The sequence below is a fragment of the Capricornis sumatraensis genome, chromosome 3 (genome assembly GCF_032405125.1).
Source record: "Capricornis sumatraensis isolate serow.1 chromosome 3, serow.2, whole genome shotgun sequence".
Classification (NCBI taxonomy): domain Eukaryota; kingdom Metazoa; phylum Chordata; class Mammalia; order Artiodactyla; family Bovidae; genus Capricornis; species Capricornis sumatraensis.
Window position 1 is genome coordinate 116,125,267 of NC_091071.1, and position 16,071 is coordinate 116,141,337.

At 36.3% G+C, this 16,071-nt stretch overlaps 1 protein-coding gene across 1 annotated transcript in view; it reads left to right on the forward strand.

Moving 5' to 3' along the window:
• The window catches only part of PTPN4 (protein tyrosine phosphatase non-receptor type 4), a 158,816-nt gene extending 145,380 nt beyond the window's left edge, over positions 1–13,436 (forward strand). The window contains exons 24-26 of the mRNA XM_068967919.1: positions 4,627–4,775; positions 6,296–6,431; positions 13,308–13,436. Coding sequence (XP_068824020.1) covers positions 4,627–4,775; positions 6,296–6,431; positions 13,308–13,394 — 372 coding nt within the window. The 3' untranslated portion in view covers positions 13,395–13,436. The remainder of the gene's footprint in view (positions 1–4,626; positions 4,776–6,295; positions 6,432–13,307) is intronic.
• Positions 13,437–16,071: the final 2,635 nt, after the last annotated feature.

Genomic DNA, 16,071 nt, shown 5'->3' on the forward strand with positions numbered 1-16,071 from the left:
GATCTCTGTTCATTTCCAGGGCAAACCATTCATTTTGGCAAACCATCACAGTAGTCCAAGTCTGTGCCCCAACCAGTAATGCCGAGGAAGCTGAGGTAAAATGGTTCTATGAAGACCTACAAGACCTTGTAGAACTAACACCAAAAAAAGATGTCTTTTCATCATAGGTGATTGGACTGCAAAAGTAGGAAGTCAAGAGATACCTTGAGTAACAGGCAAGTTTGGCATTGGAGTACAAAATGAATCAGGGCAAAGGCTAACAGAGTTTTGCCAAGAGAATGCACTGGTCATAGCAAACACCCTCTTCCAACAACACAAGAGATGGCTCTACATGTGGACATCACCAGATGGTCAATACCAGAATCAGATTGATTATATTCTTTGCAACTGAAGATGGAGAAGCTGTATACAGTCAGCAAAAACAAGACCAGGAGCTGACTGTGGCTCAGATGATGAACACCTTATTGCAAATTTCAGACTTAAATTGAAGAAAGTAGGGAAATAACTGGACCATTCAAGTATGACCTAAATCAAATCCCTTATGATTATACAGTGGAAGTGACAAATAGATTCAAGGGGTTCAAATAGAATTCAAATAGATTCAGATCTTACAGAGTTCCTAAAGAACTATGGACTGAGGTTTGTCACATTGTACAGGAGGTGGTGATCAAATCCATCCCCAATAAGAAGAAATGCAAAAAGGCAAAGTGGTTGTCTGACGAGGCCTTACAAATAGCTGAGAAAAGAAGAGACGTGAAAGGCAAAGGGGAAAAGGAAAGATATACTCATCTGAATGCAGAGTTCCAGAGAATATTAAGGAGAGATAAGAAAGTCTTCCTAAGTGAACAATGCCTAGAAATAGAGGAAAACAATAGAATGGGAAAGAGTAGAGATCTCTTTAAGAAAATTATAGATACAAAGGGAACATGTCATACAAAGATGGGCACACTAAAGGACAGAAACGGTATGGTCCTAACAGAAGCAGAGGATAAGAAGAGGTGACAAGAATACACAGAAGAACTATACAAAAAATATCTTAATGACCCAGTTAACCACGATGGTGTGATCAGTCACCTAGAGCCAGACATCTTGGCATGTGAACTCAAGTGGGCATTAGGAAGCATCACTATGAACAGAGCTAATGGTGGTGATGGAATTCCAGCTGAGCTATTTCAAATCTTAAAAGCTAATGCTGTTAAAGTGCTGCACTCAATATGCCAGCAAATTTGGAAAAGTCGGCAGTGGCTACAAGACTGGAAAAGATCAGTTTTCATCCCAGTTCCAAAGAAGGGCAGTGCCAAAGAAGGTTCAGACTGCCACACGATTGCACTTATTTCACATGTTAGCAAAGTAATGCTCAAAATTCTCCAAGCTAGCTTCAACAGTATGTGAACTGAGAACTTCCAAGTGTTCAAGTTGGATTTAGAAAAGGCGGAGGAACCAGAAATCAAATTGCCAACATCTCTTGGATCATATAAAAAGCAACAGAATTCCAGAACATCTACTTCTGCTTCATTGACTGTCCTAAAACCTTTGACTATGTGGATCACAACAAACTGTGGGAAGTTCTTCAAGAGATGGGAATATCAGACCACCTTACCTGCCTCCTGAGAAACCTGTATGCAAGTCAAGAAGCAACAGTTAGGACTGAATATGGAACAACAGACTGGTTCAAAATTGGAAAAGGAGTATGTCAAGGCTATGTCTTGTTTCCCTGCTTATTTAACTTATATGCAGAATACATCATGTGAAATGCTGGGCTAAGTGAAGCACAAGCTGAAATCAAGATTGCCAGGAGAAATCAATAACCTCAGATATGCAGATGACACAGATGACACCACCCTTATGGCAGAAAGTGAAGAGGAACTAAAGAGCCTCTTGATGAAGGTGAGAGAGGAGAGTGGAAAAGCTGGCTTAAAACTCAACCTTCAAAAAACTAAGATCATTGCATCTGGTCCCATCACTTCATGGCAGATAGATGGGGAAACAGTGGAAACAGTGGCAGACTTTTATTTTGGAGGGCTCCAAAATCACTGTAAATGGTGACTGCAGCCAGAAAATTAAAAGATGCTTACTCTTTGGAAGAAAAGCTATGACAAACCTAAACAGTGTATTAAAAAGCTGAGACATTACTTAGCCGACAAAGGTCTCTATAGTCAAAGTTATTATTTTTTCAGTAGTTCTCTATGGATGTGAGAGTTGGACCATAAAGAACACTGAGGGCCAAAGACTTAATGCTTTTGAACTGTGGTGTTGGAGAAGACTCTTGAGAGTCCCTTGGACTGCAAGGAGATCCAACCAGTCAATCCTAAAGGAAATCAATCCTGAATATTCATTGGAAGCACTGATGCTGAAGCTGAAGCTCCAATACTTTGGTCACCTGATACGAAGAGCCAACTCATTGGAAAAAACCCTGATGCTGAAAAAAATTGAAGGCAGGTGGAGAAGGCGATGACAGAGGACCAGATGGTTGGATGGCATCACTGAATCAATGGACATGAGTTTGAGCAAGATCTGGGATTTAGTGAAGGACAGGGAAACCTGTCATGCTACAATCCATGGAGTCACAAAGAGTTGGACACGACTGAGTGACTGAACTTGAAATGAGTGCAAAAGACCAGTTTCACAATCTCCTCTTTATTTAGGAGGGTAAGATTGTAGGCAGGACACTGTAACATCAGACAGATTGCTGCTGCTGTTTAGTCAGTAAGTCATGTTCACCTCTTTTGTGACCCCATGGACTGTAGCCTGACAGGCTCCTCTGTCCATGATATTTCTCAGTCAACGATACTGGAGTGGGTGTCTTTACAGCTTTTAAATTGTTTGTTTTCCTTACCTGCTCCCTGAGTCCCTCCATTTGGCTTCCAGATTAAAGCCAGAAGTGCAAACTGATGAATAAATGCCAGCTCAGTAACCCAACCGGAAGATGTATGTGGAGGCAGAATCTGCTTGTCTTGTCAGGTTGCCAGTGCCTACACCAGCCATCCTGGGGCTAAGGGGCTGTAGGAAGAAAGGAGTGATTGCTGGAGAAGAGCCGATATCACAGGCATCCACGGTGAAGCCTTCGGAGATGAGACCACATCTCCCCTAACTCCACTCACACACCACTCCTAATGCACCCCGTCCCTGAAAGTGACTAGAAGAGTCCAGTGAGATGGGACCTTGCTGACCGGAAAGGAAAGGAGCTAGAAGTTGTGCTAATATATACTGCAGGAATCTGGCACTGAATAAAACTGAAGTTACAAGAAAATACAATTTCAAAACCTTATGGGCTAGAATAATAATATCAGAATGAATTTTGGGTTTGGGCATGTGTGCTGTATAACTAGTGTTTGTATGTAACAAAGCAAGCCAAGAAGCTGTTTTTTTTCATTTTCCTAAATAGACATGAAAGATGAGCTTGTGTATGGTCAGTGGTCGCATCAGGTAATATGTATATCCTGTTGTTCTCCACCTACAGATTATCCATGGCAGTTTTACATGTTATAGTGGCTTTTCTTTGCAGTCCTGAGTATCTCAGAACTGTGCTGAGACACAAATTATTTTCTAAGGTTTGAGCCAAATATAATGGGAAAATTAATTTGCTGCCATAAAAACATACGTACATGGATGGATAGATGGACAAACAGATAAACACTACCCCAAAACATAATAAAGTATTATTTTAATTACCCTTCTTGCAGATTAAGTTCTGCAAGAACTTAATTATTACCATTAAGTTCTTTTGTTAACAGTAATAGTCAAAGGTATTCTGTATTAGATGCCTTCAATTATCTGTAACCAGATTGAATTGAGGTCTCTCTGGGAATTCTTTTTTCTTAAGTACCTTTACTTTCATGTTCTTTGGAAGTTCATCCAATGTAAGTGACAGTAACCAGATTTCACAGTGTTGGAATCTGACTGAGTATATGATTCCAAACAGCTGTGATTGGATGATTTGCAGGTCCTTGAAATGAATCATTTTAACTTAAGACTGTCCTTTTTAGGTGTAGATGTTGTTTCATTTTTCAGTTGAAGAAAATGAGACCATGAAATACTGTCTTAACCGGCGAAATTGAGATTTGAACTAAGATGTATACATTCAATACCTTACTTTCTCCATTATACCAGTGGGGAAATTGGTTCCCAAAGAAGAATTAAATATTGATTTGATTTTGTGTTTTATGGTCTCCAGTTTTTAATCTGCATTTACCTTGAGATTTTATTTTCTTGATGTCCATAATTTCACTTGTGCTTATCAGGATTAGCCCAACTTTGTTCATTAAAAAAAAATTTTTGTTAACCTTCTTTGCTCACCTAATTTTTATATTGTTTTAAACATTTCTCTGGAATCTTAATATACTTTTGTCTGTTTACCTGATTATCATCCTAAAAATACAAATATAGAAATTTAGTTATAAGAAGAATGATAATCCAGGTGACTGATACTTAAATGGATAGAGCTGTTTCTATAAAGTGGTTTCTTTCCTTCTCCTTAAACTTTTGAGATTTATTGAATTTATACATTACTTTTGGGGCATAATGAAAGTAGTTTCTTTTGCTTCTAAAATTAAAATGACATGAATGTTTACATATATTTTAAGGATTATTTCTAAGTCAGTTGTATAATCTTTCATTTATATGTAGAAAAATGAGAGTCGTCCACTCACCCAGATCCAGTATATAGCCTGGCCCGACCATGGAGTCCCTGACGATTCAAGTGACTTTCTGGATTTTGTTTGCCACGTACGAAATAAGAGGGCTGGCAAGGAAGAACCTATAGTTGTTCATTGCAGGTATTTTATTTTCTGTCTTTTATGATTGAGTAACTGACTAGATTCCGTCTGAGCCACCAGGGAAGCCCAGAAGGAAATGGCAACCCATTGCAGTATTCCTGTCTGGGAAACCCCACAGAGAGAGGAGCCTGGTGGGCTCTGACCCCTGTGGAGTCACAAAGAGTTGGACACTACTGAGTGACTAACACTAAGTGACTAAATAGGTCATTTTTTAAAGGGAATACGTACTCTTATTTTGCCCTTAAGTTGTGATTGTCACTCTGGTAATTAGAATTCAAAGCTGTGTTCTGAAGGTAGAAAGCAAAGAATACATACAATTGACAGAAACTTTATCATAAAAAGTAAAAATAATACTAGTTCTTAAAAGTTTGTCTTTTTCATAGTCAGACATTTCTGAATTTGAGTTATGTCTTAAATTTAATGGTATTATAGATTTGATGAAATAACAATATTGTAAGAATTAGATTGTATCATAAGGTTTGGATTTCCCCCTCCATCGAGGTACTCCATCCTGGCCCCTCCTAAGACCTTTCATTGGCATTTCACCTCCTTGGAGTCAGTTCAGTTCAGTTGCCCAGTCATGTCTGACTCTTTACAACCCCATGGGCTGCAGCACATCAGGCTTCCCTGTCCATCACCAACTCCCAGAGCTTACCCATACTCATGTCCATTGAGTCAGTGATGATTCCACCTAATACTACCTCAGGATGTGCCACTTGCAGGAGTGAGCAGTAGCGGACACGCTCCTTCCTTTCAGATTCAGGTACCCATCTGCCCTCAAGGGACTGAAATCACTGACTCCAGCCTCACTGCCACAGACCCAGAAATTAGGAGCCAGGAATTATTTTCTCCTTCTCCTTGTTACTTCTGTTATTAAGTGATTTGATTCAGAGGTTGTATTAAGGTATCTCTTTATCCTTATACTTTCCAGTACTTTTTAAGGGTAGACTTTCACATCCATCAAAACAGATTGTAGACTAGTTATTTGAGAGGCAGATGACAGGAATGGTGGGCACATTTGGCTGTTGGGTATCCTTAGTTCTCAATAGCTACAGAATGCTTCACGAAGTTGTTCTTAACTACCTCAGTGGTAAAGTTTAATGAAAACTAAATTTGGCTTTAAAAGCTAATTTTTTGAGTGTTTTAGCTGTCTTTTTTGCTTTTGTTAATGATTTATTATTGTAATTCTCTTATTTTGCATTTTAAAGCTGTTATGTCACTAATCTTCTATGCCTTGTTCAGATTTTAAAAACTGAAATGTAACACTTTTAAAGTTGTATATTGCAACTAACAGTGGGGGAGAGGTGGTTACAAACCATTTAATCTGTATTAAGTGAAATTTTTTTGTTGTTTTCAAAATAGTTTCCAGTTGCCTTGCCACTTTTGTTAATATAAAATATTAAAATCAAGTTGTTCTTCTACTGTAATATGATTCAGTTCTATAAGTTTCTGCACAAAAGGCATAAGAAGTTTAACAGAACAGTTTCAGTAAGACTTTGCCCCATATTTGTCCTTTTTAGTGCTGGGATTGGAAGAACTGGGGTTCTTATTACTATGGAAACAGCCATGTGTCTCATTGAATGCAATCAGCCAGTTTATCCACTAGATATTGTGAGAACAATGAGAGATCAGCGAGCCATGATGATCCAAACTCCTGTAAGTACTACATAGCTCATGTGTAAGTGTATATTCTCAACGTCATGGTTTTTTGTTATCCGTGTATGTTCCAGACTATACTTTTCTCTTTTTAATTCTCTTCCAGGAGGTAATAAGCCTAGCATAGGGATTGGCAGATACTGTCCATGAGCCAAACCTGGCCTGCCACTTGTGTTTATAAATAAAGTTTTATTGGAAACAGCCACAGCTATGTATTTACATATTATCTATGGCTGCTTTCACATTACAGTAGCAGAGCTGAAAAGTTGCAGCAGGCCACCATGTGATTGCAAAACCAAAAATGTTTGCTATCTGGTCTTTTATAGAAAATGTTTGAGAGGGGGTTGGGGGTAGAAAATGTTTGCCAACACTACCCTCGCTTGCTAGTTTTTGACTGCTTCAACAGGTGCAGAGAAGCAACTTATCCTATATTACTTAGTCAAATGGAATGCTGAGAATGATAGTGTCCCTAGACTGGAGACACTAGTGTCCCTAGACTGGAGAATCTTGATAGAGCTGCTTTCTGTGAAACACCTATAAGGAAATTGCCTCTCTTTTTTCCATAAGAACTTAAATTGCAACAACAAAAATCATAGAAATTAAGCTATTAACTTACTGTATTCTATAATGACTCTGAATTATGTTCCAAGAATCAAAAGAAGAATCATGAAATTTTAAAGTTAATATTATTTTTTATATTAAGCCATTGTGAAATGTTTGCATTGTTGGCAGCATTAAGGTTACTCAAGTGAACTGACCTATGTGGTCTAATAAATGCCTGCTATATTATTAGCATTTAATTATAGAGAATTTCAAACATACACAAAAACAGACAATGTAATGTACTGAACACTGTGTTGCATACTCAGCCCTGGCATTGGCCATCACGTTTCCTTTATATGACTACCTACTCTCCTCATATTTGAAGCAAACCCTGGATACCATATCATTTTGTCTATATGTATTTCAGTATGTTTCTCTAAAAGATAAGGAGTGTTTTTCCTTCTAAACAAAACTGTATTACCATTATCACACCAAATTACAATTAACAATAATTCTCTAATATTAGCAATAGCCAGTATTCAAATTTCCAGTTGTTTCTTACTAATCATGTCTTCTCATATTTTAGAATAGCTTTATATAATTCACGTACCATAAAATTCACCTTTTTAACAAATGTGCAGTTCACTGGTTTGTAGTATATCATGGTGTTTGGCAACCATCATTGCTATCTAGTTTTAGCATATTTTCATCACTCCAAAAAAGGTTCCCTGTACCCATTTTTCCTAGTATCTTCCCCAGCCTTCCCCAACCTAGTCCTAGGCAACTATTAATCTACTTTCTATTTCCATAGTTTGCCTATTCTGGACCATTCATGTGAATGGAGTCATATAATTTGATTTTTATAATTGGTTTCTTTTAATTAGCATAACATTAAAAGGATATACACTCTGTAGTATAATCAGTACTTCATTCCTTTTGCACTGAATAGATACATATTCTTCTATATTGTTTCCACTTTTTCACTATTGTGAATAATGATACCATAATCATTTGTATATATGTTTTTGTGTGGAAATGTTTTCATTTCTCTTGGGTATATACTCAGGAGTGAAATTGCTGAGTCATGTGAGGAACTGTTCAAAGCAGATGTACCGTTTTGCAGTCCCCTGGCAGTATGTGAGCGTTCCATTTTCTCTACATCATTGTCATTGCTTGTCATTATCTTTTTTTTATTTTAGCCATCCTGCTAAATATAAAGTGGTATCTTATTGTAGTTTTGATTTGCATTTCTTTAATAAGTAATGATTCATGTGGTCATTTATCCGTGTATCTTTGTTCAAGAAATATCCAAGTCTTTTGCCTGTTCTGCAATTTGGGTTTTTGTTTTATCATTGAATGTTAAAGAGTTCGTTATATTTTCTAAATAAAGTCTGTTATAGATCTGTGATTTGCAAGTGTTTTATACTGATCTTTCACTTTCTTGATTAATTTGAAGCACAAATTTTTAAAATTTTGATTAAGTCTAGTTTTCTTTTTAATCACATATACTTTTGGTGTCATAGCTAAGAAATCACAGCCTAATTTAAAGTCACAAATATTTATCCCTCCCTTTTCTTCCACGAGTTTTATAGTTTAGGTCTCAACATTTAGGTGTCTGATACATTTTGAGTTAATATTTACATATGGTTTGAGGTAGTGTTCTAACTTGATTCTTCTCTGTATGGACCTCCAGTTGTCTCAGCCCCATTTGTTGAAAAAACTATTCTTTCCTCACGAATTTTTTCTGGGTCGCTTGTCAAAAATCAGTTGACCACAAATATGAGTGTTTATTTCTGGAGTTTCAGTTGTAGTCCGTTGATTTTTATGTCTGTTCTTACGTTACTACCACACTGTCTTGAATACTAAAAATTTATAATAAATTTTGAAGTCAGGAAATCTGTATCTTGCAACTTTGTTTTTTTAAAGACTGTTTTGGCTGTTCTAGGTCCCTTGGATTTCCATATGAGCATTAGAAACAGTTTGTCCTCTCTTCAAAAAAGGCAAGATAGGGATTGCATTAAATGTGTAGATCATTTTGCGGAGTGTTGCCATTTAATAATAATCCATGTTCAAAAGCATGAACACAAAATGTCTTTCCATTTATTTATGTTTTCACCGATTTTCTTCAGCAGTATTTTGTAGTTTTCAATGTGCAAATCTTGTACTTCTTTTTGTTAAATGTACTCTTAAGTTTTTTAATCTTTTTGGTCATATTGTAAGTGGACTTGTCTTCTTAATTTTGTTTTAGGATTACACATTGCTTAAATATAGAAGTAAGCTGGTTTTGTATATAGACCATGTAGCCTGCAGCCTTGCTGAAATCACTTATTAACTCAATTTTTTGTATGTGTGAAAGTAGATTCCTTAAGATTCTCTCTATACAAAATTGTGTCATTTGCAAATATAGTTTAGTTTTTCCTTTCCAATATAGGTATGGTTTTCTTTTTATCTCATTTCATATCTTCTCTTCATCTTGCCCAAGTGGCCCGGCAAGAACCTCCAGTATAGTGTTAAGTAGAAGTGATGAAACTAGACATCCTTGTCTTGTTCCTGACCTTAGAAGACAGCTTTCTGTTTTCTACCATGAAGTATCAAGATTTTTCATTAATGCTTTTTTATCAAATTGAGAAGGTTCCCTCTCACTAGTTTACTGAGTGGTCTCATGACAAAAAGGTGTTCAGTTTTGTCAAATGCTTTTTCTGTATCTGTCGAGATGATCATGTGGTTTGTGTCTTACTCTATTAATATAGTGTATTAGATTAATTAATTTTTGAATGTTAAACTTACCTTGCATTCCTGAGCTAAATCTTACTTAGACATGGTATATAATTCTCTTAATGTGTTGCTTGACTTCATTTGCTAGTATTTTCTTGAGGTTTTTATATCCATATCCATACATAATAGATTTATTTTTAATTGTTGTAAAATACAGAACACAAAATTTACCATCTTGACCATTTTTAAATGTACAATTCAGTAGTGTTAAGTATATTCACACTGTTGTATAACCAATCACTAAAACTTCTTCATCTTGAAAAACTAAAACTCTGTACCCATTAAACTATGACTGTCCATTTTCCTCTCTTCCAGTCCCTTGGCAGCCATCATTCTATTTTCTGTTTCTGTGAATATGACTGCTCTGGATATATCATATACATGGAATCGTACATATATGATTTTGTGATTGGTTTATTTCACTGAGCATAATATCCTCAAGGCTCGTCCATGTTGTGTGGCAGAATTTCCTTTCTTTTTAAAGCTGAAAAATACTCCATAGTATGTGTATACCACATTTTGCTTATCCTTTTATCCATTATTGGACATTTGGTTTGTTTTCACCTTTTGTTGTTGTTCAGTTGCTAAGTCATGGCCAACTTTTGTAACCCCATGGACTGCAGCACACCAGGCTCCCCTGTCCTTCACTATCTCCCAGAATTTGCTCAAACGCATGTCTATTGAGTTAGTAATGCTACTTTTAGGTTTTGTTGCCTAATGTTGCTGTGAGCATGAATGTCTCATGAATGTGAGCATGAGTGTCTTTTAGACACTGCTTTCAATCTTTTAAGATATATACCCAGAAGTCAAATTGCTGGATCATATCATATATAATAAGTTTTTGATTTTGTTCTTAGAGTTTGTGTAAAGTCAATATTCAAATATGGTCTACATATTTTGATTGGTCTGTGTCTCCTAAACCTCTTTTAATCTGTATCTTCTTCCTACCTCTCTCTCTCTCTTTTTTATTTTGGCTGCACTGGGTCTTTGTTGCTTTTGTGCAGGCTTTCTCTAGTTGTGGCGAGCTGGGGCTACTCGTTGGTGCAGTAAATGAGCTTCTTATTGCAGTGACTTCTTGTTGCGGAGCACAGGCTTTAGGCGCTCTGCTTCAGTAGTTGCAGCACATGGGCTCTGGAGTGCAGGCTCAGTAGTTGTGGTGCACTGACTTAGTTGCTCCGCATGTGAAACCTTCCTGGACCAGGGATCAAACACATGTTCCCTGCATTGACAGGAGGATTCTTATCCACTGCGCCACCAGAGAGGTCCATTCTCTCTTCTTTATCTTGCAGTTTATTTGATAAGCAAACCAGGATGTTTGTGCTGCATGTTTTCCCATAGTCTAGGTTTTGCTGGTTGCATTCTAGACGGAACAAGGTGGTGTTCTCTGTCTTATCTGGTAAACGGATCTGTAGCCTATAGCACCTTCAGTGGTGTTACGTTCTTCCTTCGAGAGGCACATGATGTGTCTGCCTTCCTTTGCCTTGGGTGATCAGTGTCTGCATCACTTATCCATTTGGCTTGCAAAATGATGATATTCTATTATTCCTTTTTTTATTTATTAGTTGGAATACTTCTTTAAAAGAGAAACTTCTCATCTGCTGTTTGGTTAACTGGTGACACAGTCTGCATAGGAAAGGCAAGATAAATACTTGATGCTTTCCCTTTACTTACAAGTTTTTAATGTAATGAATTAGTTCATTGGCCTCTCCTAGTGGCGACCACTTACTTTTGTTTGTTTTGGTATTGTTTTGAATTCATGTATTTAAACATGTGTGATATGTTTCAACCCATTGCAATTATTTTTCTTAAATATGCATAATTTATTCCATTTTTGGTTCCTGGGAGACTGTTCATTCTAGCTCCTGAGCCTTTATGTCAAGAGCTAGTGACTTTGATAGCTTATTTGCTATCAGTATAGATGTCCAGCTTGTACATTTCTTGTCCCAGACTTAGCATTAGTAATTTCTCCATAAAGTTCTGGTCCTTTTTGTTGGGGAATTATTTTAGGGACCACCTTCTGAGGGATTTTTATTGCTGTTGGGTAAGTGTCAGTATGTGTCTCTGAAAATCTTCGGTTGCCAGAAGAGGGAAAACAAACTTATCACGAGTTAATACTGGTGCTTCTGCTATAGATTCAGACCACAGTGTTTTCACTTACCATTTTCTACTTAACATCTTTGTCCCTTTTCTTCTTTAACAAGAGTGCAGGTTCTCCATGGTACTGGAAATGCTTGGAGAAGGCAATGGCAACCCACTCCAGTACTCTTGCCTGGAAAATCCCATGGACAGAGGAGCCTGGTAGGCTGCAGTCCATGGGGTCGCTAAGAGTCGGATACGACTGAGCGACTTCACTTCAACTTTTCACTCTCACGCATTGGAGAAGGAAACGGCAACCCACTCCAGTGTTCTTGCCTGGAGAATCCCAGGGATGGAGGAGGCTGGTGGGCTGCTGTCTATGGGGTCGCACAGAGTTGGACACAACTGAAGTGACTTAGCAGCAGCAGCATGTCACAAGTACTCATTTGTTTTATTACACAATACCCAACAAAGTCTCAGAATAACAAAGCTAACACCACAAACAGTGTGATTGCCAAAAAGAATTTTCAGTTCTTTTCTAGTTATTTTGTTTTGGAATATATATTCTACAAAAGATATATAGTCAAATTACTGTTTCAAAGTCCTTTGAAATAGCTCCTTTCTGTGTGGTTATGCCATCAACTAGATAGATACGTGGATATGTTTTATATTTTCAGTTTATAGAGGCTTTTAAAATTCATGTTCTAATTATGGACTGTCTTTACATGATTCCAAAGTGAAATTTATGAAAGAAGGAAGTATATTCAATAAAGTCTAATCTCTATCTCTCTCCTTCACCCTGTTGACTCCTTTCCTTATAGCAAGCCATAAAAAAAAAAAAAGATTTATCCTTCCTTCTCTGTTTTCTTACACATTGAGTTAGGTACATATTTATATCCCTGTCCCATTTCGCTTATAAAGATAATATATGCACTTTTCTCTGTCTTGCCTTTTTTTACTTAGCAAAATATCCTAGAATCATTCTATAATATTCTGTAGACTTTTTTCCTTTTCTCTCCATTTCATAGTACCCACTTTGAGAATGTACCTGATTACTGACCCAGCCCTTTACTGATGACAATTTGAATTGCTTCTACTTTTTTGTTTTTATAAATCTGCAGTGAATAGCCTCATTTATGAATAAATATTTTCAATTTCTTTTTCTAGTTTATCTTTTGGATAGAGTCCTAGAAGTGGGATTGCTGGGTCAATAGATAAATTAATGTAATTTTGTTAGATACTGCCAGGTGTTCACCCATAGGGCATGTAGTATTGTACATTCCTATTAGCAATGTATGAATGAGTTTTGCCAACAAAATATGTTGTCAGACTTTTTTTGCCAGTCTTAGTGAAAAATTATGTATCCGTGCAGTTTTACTTTGTATTTCTTGTATAAGCAAGCCAGGTGAGATGTTTATCTTTTTTGTTTGTTTATTTTCTAGTCTTTCTGATCAATTCTGTTTTTTATATTTTATTTTTCAGAGTCAATACAGATTTGTATGTGAAGCTATCTTGAAAGTTTATGAAGAAGGATTTGTTAAACCTTTAATGACGTCATCAAATAAATAAGAAAGCAAAGGTCTGGGAAATGTATTGGAAATTGCTTTCTATTTTATAGTCACTGTGCCATAACACTGCTCACAGGAAATGGCATCTAAACAGACAAAAAAGAAGAAGAACTAAAAAAACTGAAAACTTCAGCACTGTTGCACTTTATGTTTTAAAGAAAAAGTCACTCTCTCAAAATCTATAATTCATGTGTTTGAAGACTATTTCATTCTTTGCTCCAAACAAATAGTGAATAACTGAGTATGTTCAGGGTAATTTATGACATCTTGTGGTGGTGCCATGCCGTCCCCTTCTGGTAGAATTGCCACAAACAAGGCTCAGAATTCTCAGCATCTCTGTTGTATACCTGTCTCTTGAAAGCAAAAAGCATTCAACATCAGGAGTCTGCTCTGGTGTCTCCCAGTGATTCGTGTTCTTACTATACTGATGACCAGATGTTACTTTTTAAATGTTAGCAATATCATTCTCAATATTAGCCAATACACTGCCTATGGATGCAGCACATCTTCCCCTACACTCCCCCCGTAGAGACCTGCTGTTTGGAAGAAGAAAGTGGAATTTGCTTTTCCCAGGAAATGCTGCACATTGTCCATTTACCAGCATCTTATAGAAAGTATAAATATGAATCTACAAATTTTCTTGAATTTAACAATATAACTTACATTTATCATAAGGTTGGCTTATTCCAAATCATGTGATTTCACATACTTGATGTAAAGGAATGCATGCATTGTGTCTTAACCCCTTAAGTGCCTTGCGACGTCTTTGTATGTCTAATGAAAAGGCACTCCTTTGACCCTACTAGGAGGTATGTATGTATATTGTACATTTACAGTTTTATGCATTTTGAATCAGTTCACCATTTTTAAAATGGCTTCTCGTATTGAGAGTTATGCAGTCAAAGGAGGGTAATGAAATTCTGTTTCTTACTCAATTCCTGTATTTTGCCACAAGAAGCCAAGATAATTTGTGACCTACTGAGTGAGTGCTCTGCTGCTATGGAATTATTCAAAACCTGCACATTCCTTTCCTGAGGGACAGGGGTTACAGTTTAGCAGCTGAAGTTAAAAGATGCTTTATTCTTCAAATTTCATATTTATTTTACCCCTACCTTTAGAAATGGCACCTAATATACACTTTGAAGTTAAACATATGAATAAGCTAAAGTTAAAGCAGCTAATTGTGACTTGTTTCTATCACTAACTAAATTACCCCTTTTTAGCATTCATTTCAGTGCTTGTCAAGCTTTGTTCACACTGGTCTGTTGATTGGGATACTACAAACAAAGTATAAAATATTATTGAGTTATTTCTAAATGTAATCCCTCAACAGCTAAGATGAGGACTTTCTTGTCATTTTGTGTACAATTAAATTACTCCAATTTATATATACTTGTTAAGTTACAGGCATGTTAATATGGAGAGTTTTGATTGTCCAGCCTGATGGAGGACCTGATAAGAGTGTGTATATTATCCTCTTCAGGTTTTTTCGTTGCTTTTTTCTTTTTAAGTCCTCAGAGAGATAGAACTTTAAAATTATCCAGTTTTAATATAAGTGGGAATTTTCTCAGCTATTGAAATGTTACATTACAAATTACTTTATATGGATTATGGTTAAAATAGATTCATTTACTAGTGGTTTCTGAATATTTCTGTATAGTCTTGATAAAATTTACAGTTGAATGGTAGATATTTTGGAACGTCACTTAGTGTGAGCGGAAAAATGTACATTTAAAAATCTTTGGTATAATCCAAATGATGTTATTTCAAATGTTAAAAATCCATAATAGTAAATCTTAGGAAGTTAAGTCCTAAACATTAATAGCCAAAATACCAAATACATTGTTGTATTAAAATATTTTACTTTTTTTAAAAGAGAAAAGTAAGCATTACCTTTATTTCAAAGTGAAATTCTTCTATCTATTTCTGAATTTCACAGTCAAGACAGTATAAGATAGTAAATAGCTACACAGTCTTATTTGAACATTCCATTCTCTGCCAACAGATAGGTGTGATCTAGACTGTTGTATGACATCATGGTAAGGTGAAATGTGAAAAAAGTAAAATGTTGGGAGTAACTGTTTTGGCAGTAGTTTTTTACCTGAATTAAAAAGAAAACCTATCCAACTATATGGACAGAATATGACAACCGTAGACAGAGGTAAAGTTGTATAGATGTAAGCAGATCATATTGTCGTGTTTTTTGACTTAGGGTTACATTTACACTTTGAAAAGTAACTGGTCATTTATTGGCAATGAGCACTGCTGCCTTTGTAAATCATTAACGCCAGTTTTTAAATGATAATATATTAAAAATTTTTAATTACCTTTAAATTTCTCATATATGGATTTTTCTTCTGGGAGCTACACCCTGTCAGTATTTTTATGTACAGAAAATATCCTTTTTCAAAGACATATTTATTAGGATCTTAAACTTAAATTATCCCTACAGCTTTTTAAAGTAAACATTGCTAGTTATGATTCCCTGGTCACCTAACAAATAAGAGTTTATGCCTGATATTTTTTGGCCACGCCTTGGGATCTTTGTTCCCCAACCAGGGATCGAACCCATATGCATGGCAGTGAAAGAGCCAAGTCCTAACCACTGGAATTCCATGGGACTCCCTGCCTCGGAATATTTTTGATCTGTTCATAAATCTTAAGTAGAGTTCTAGGAA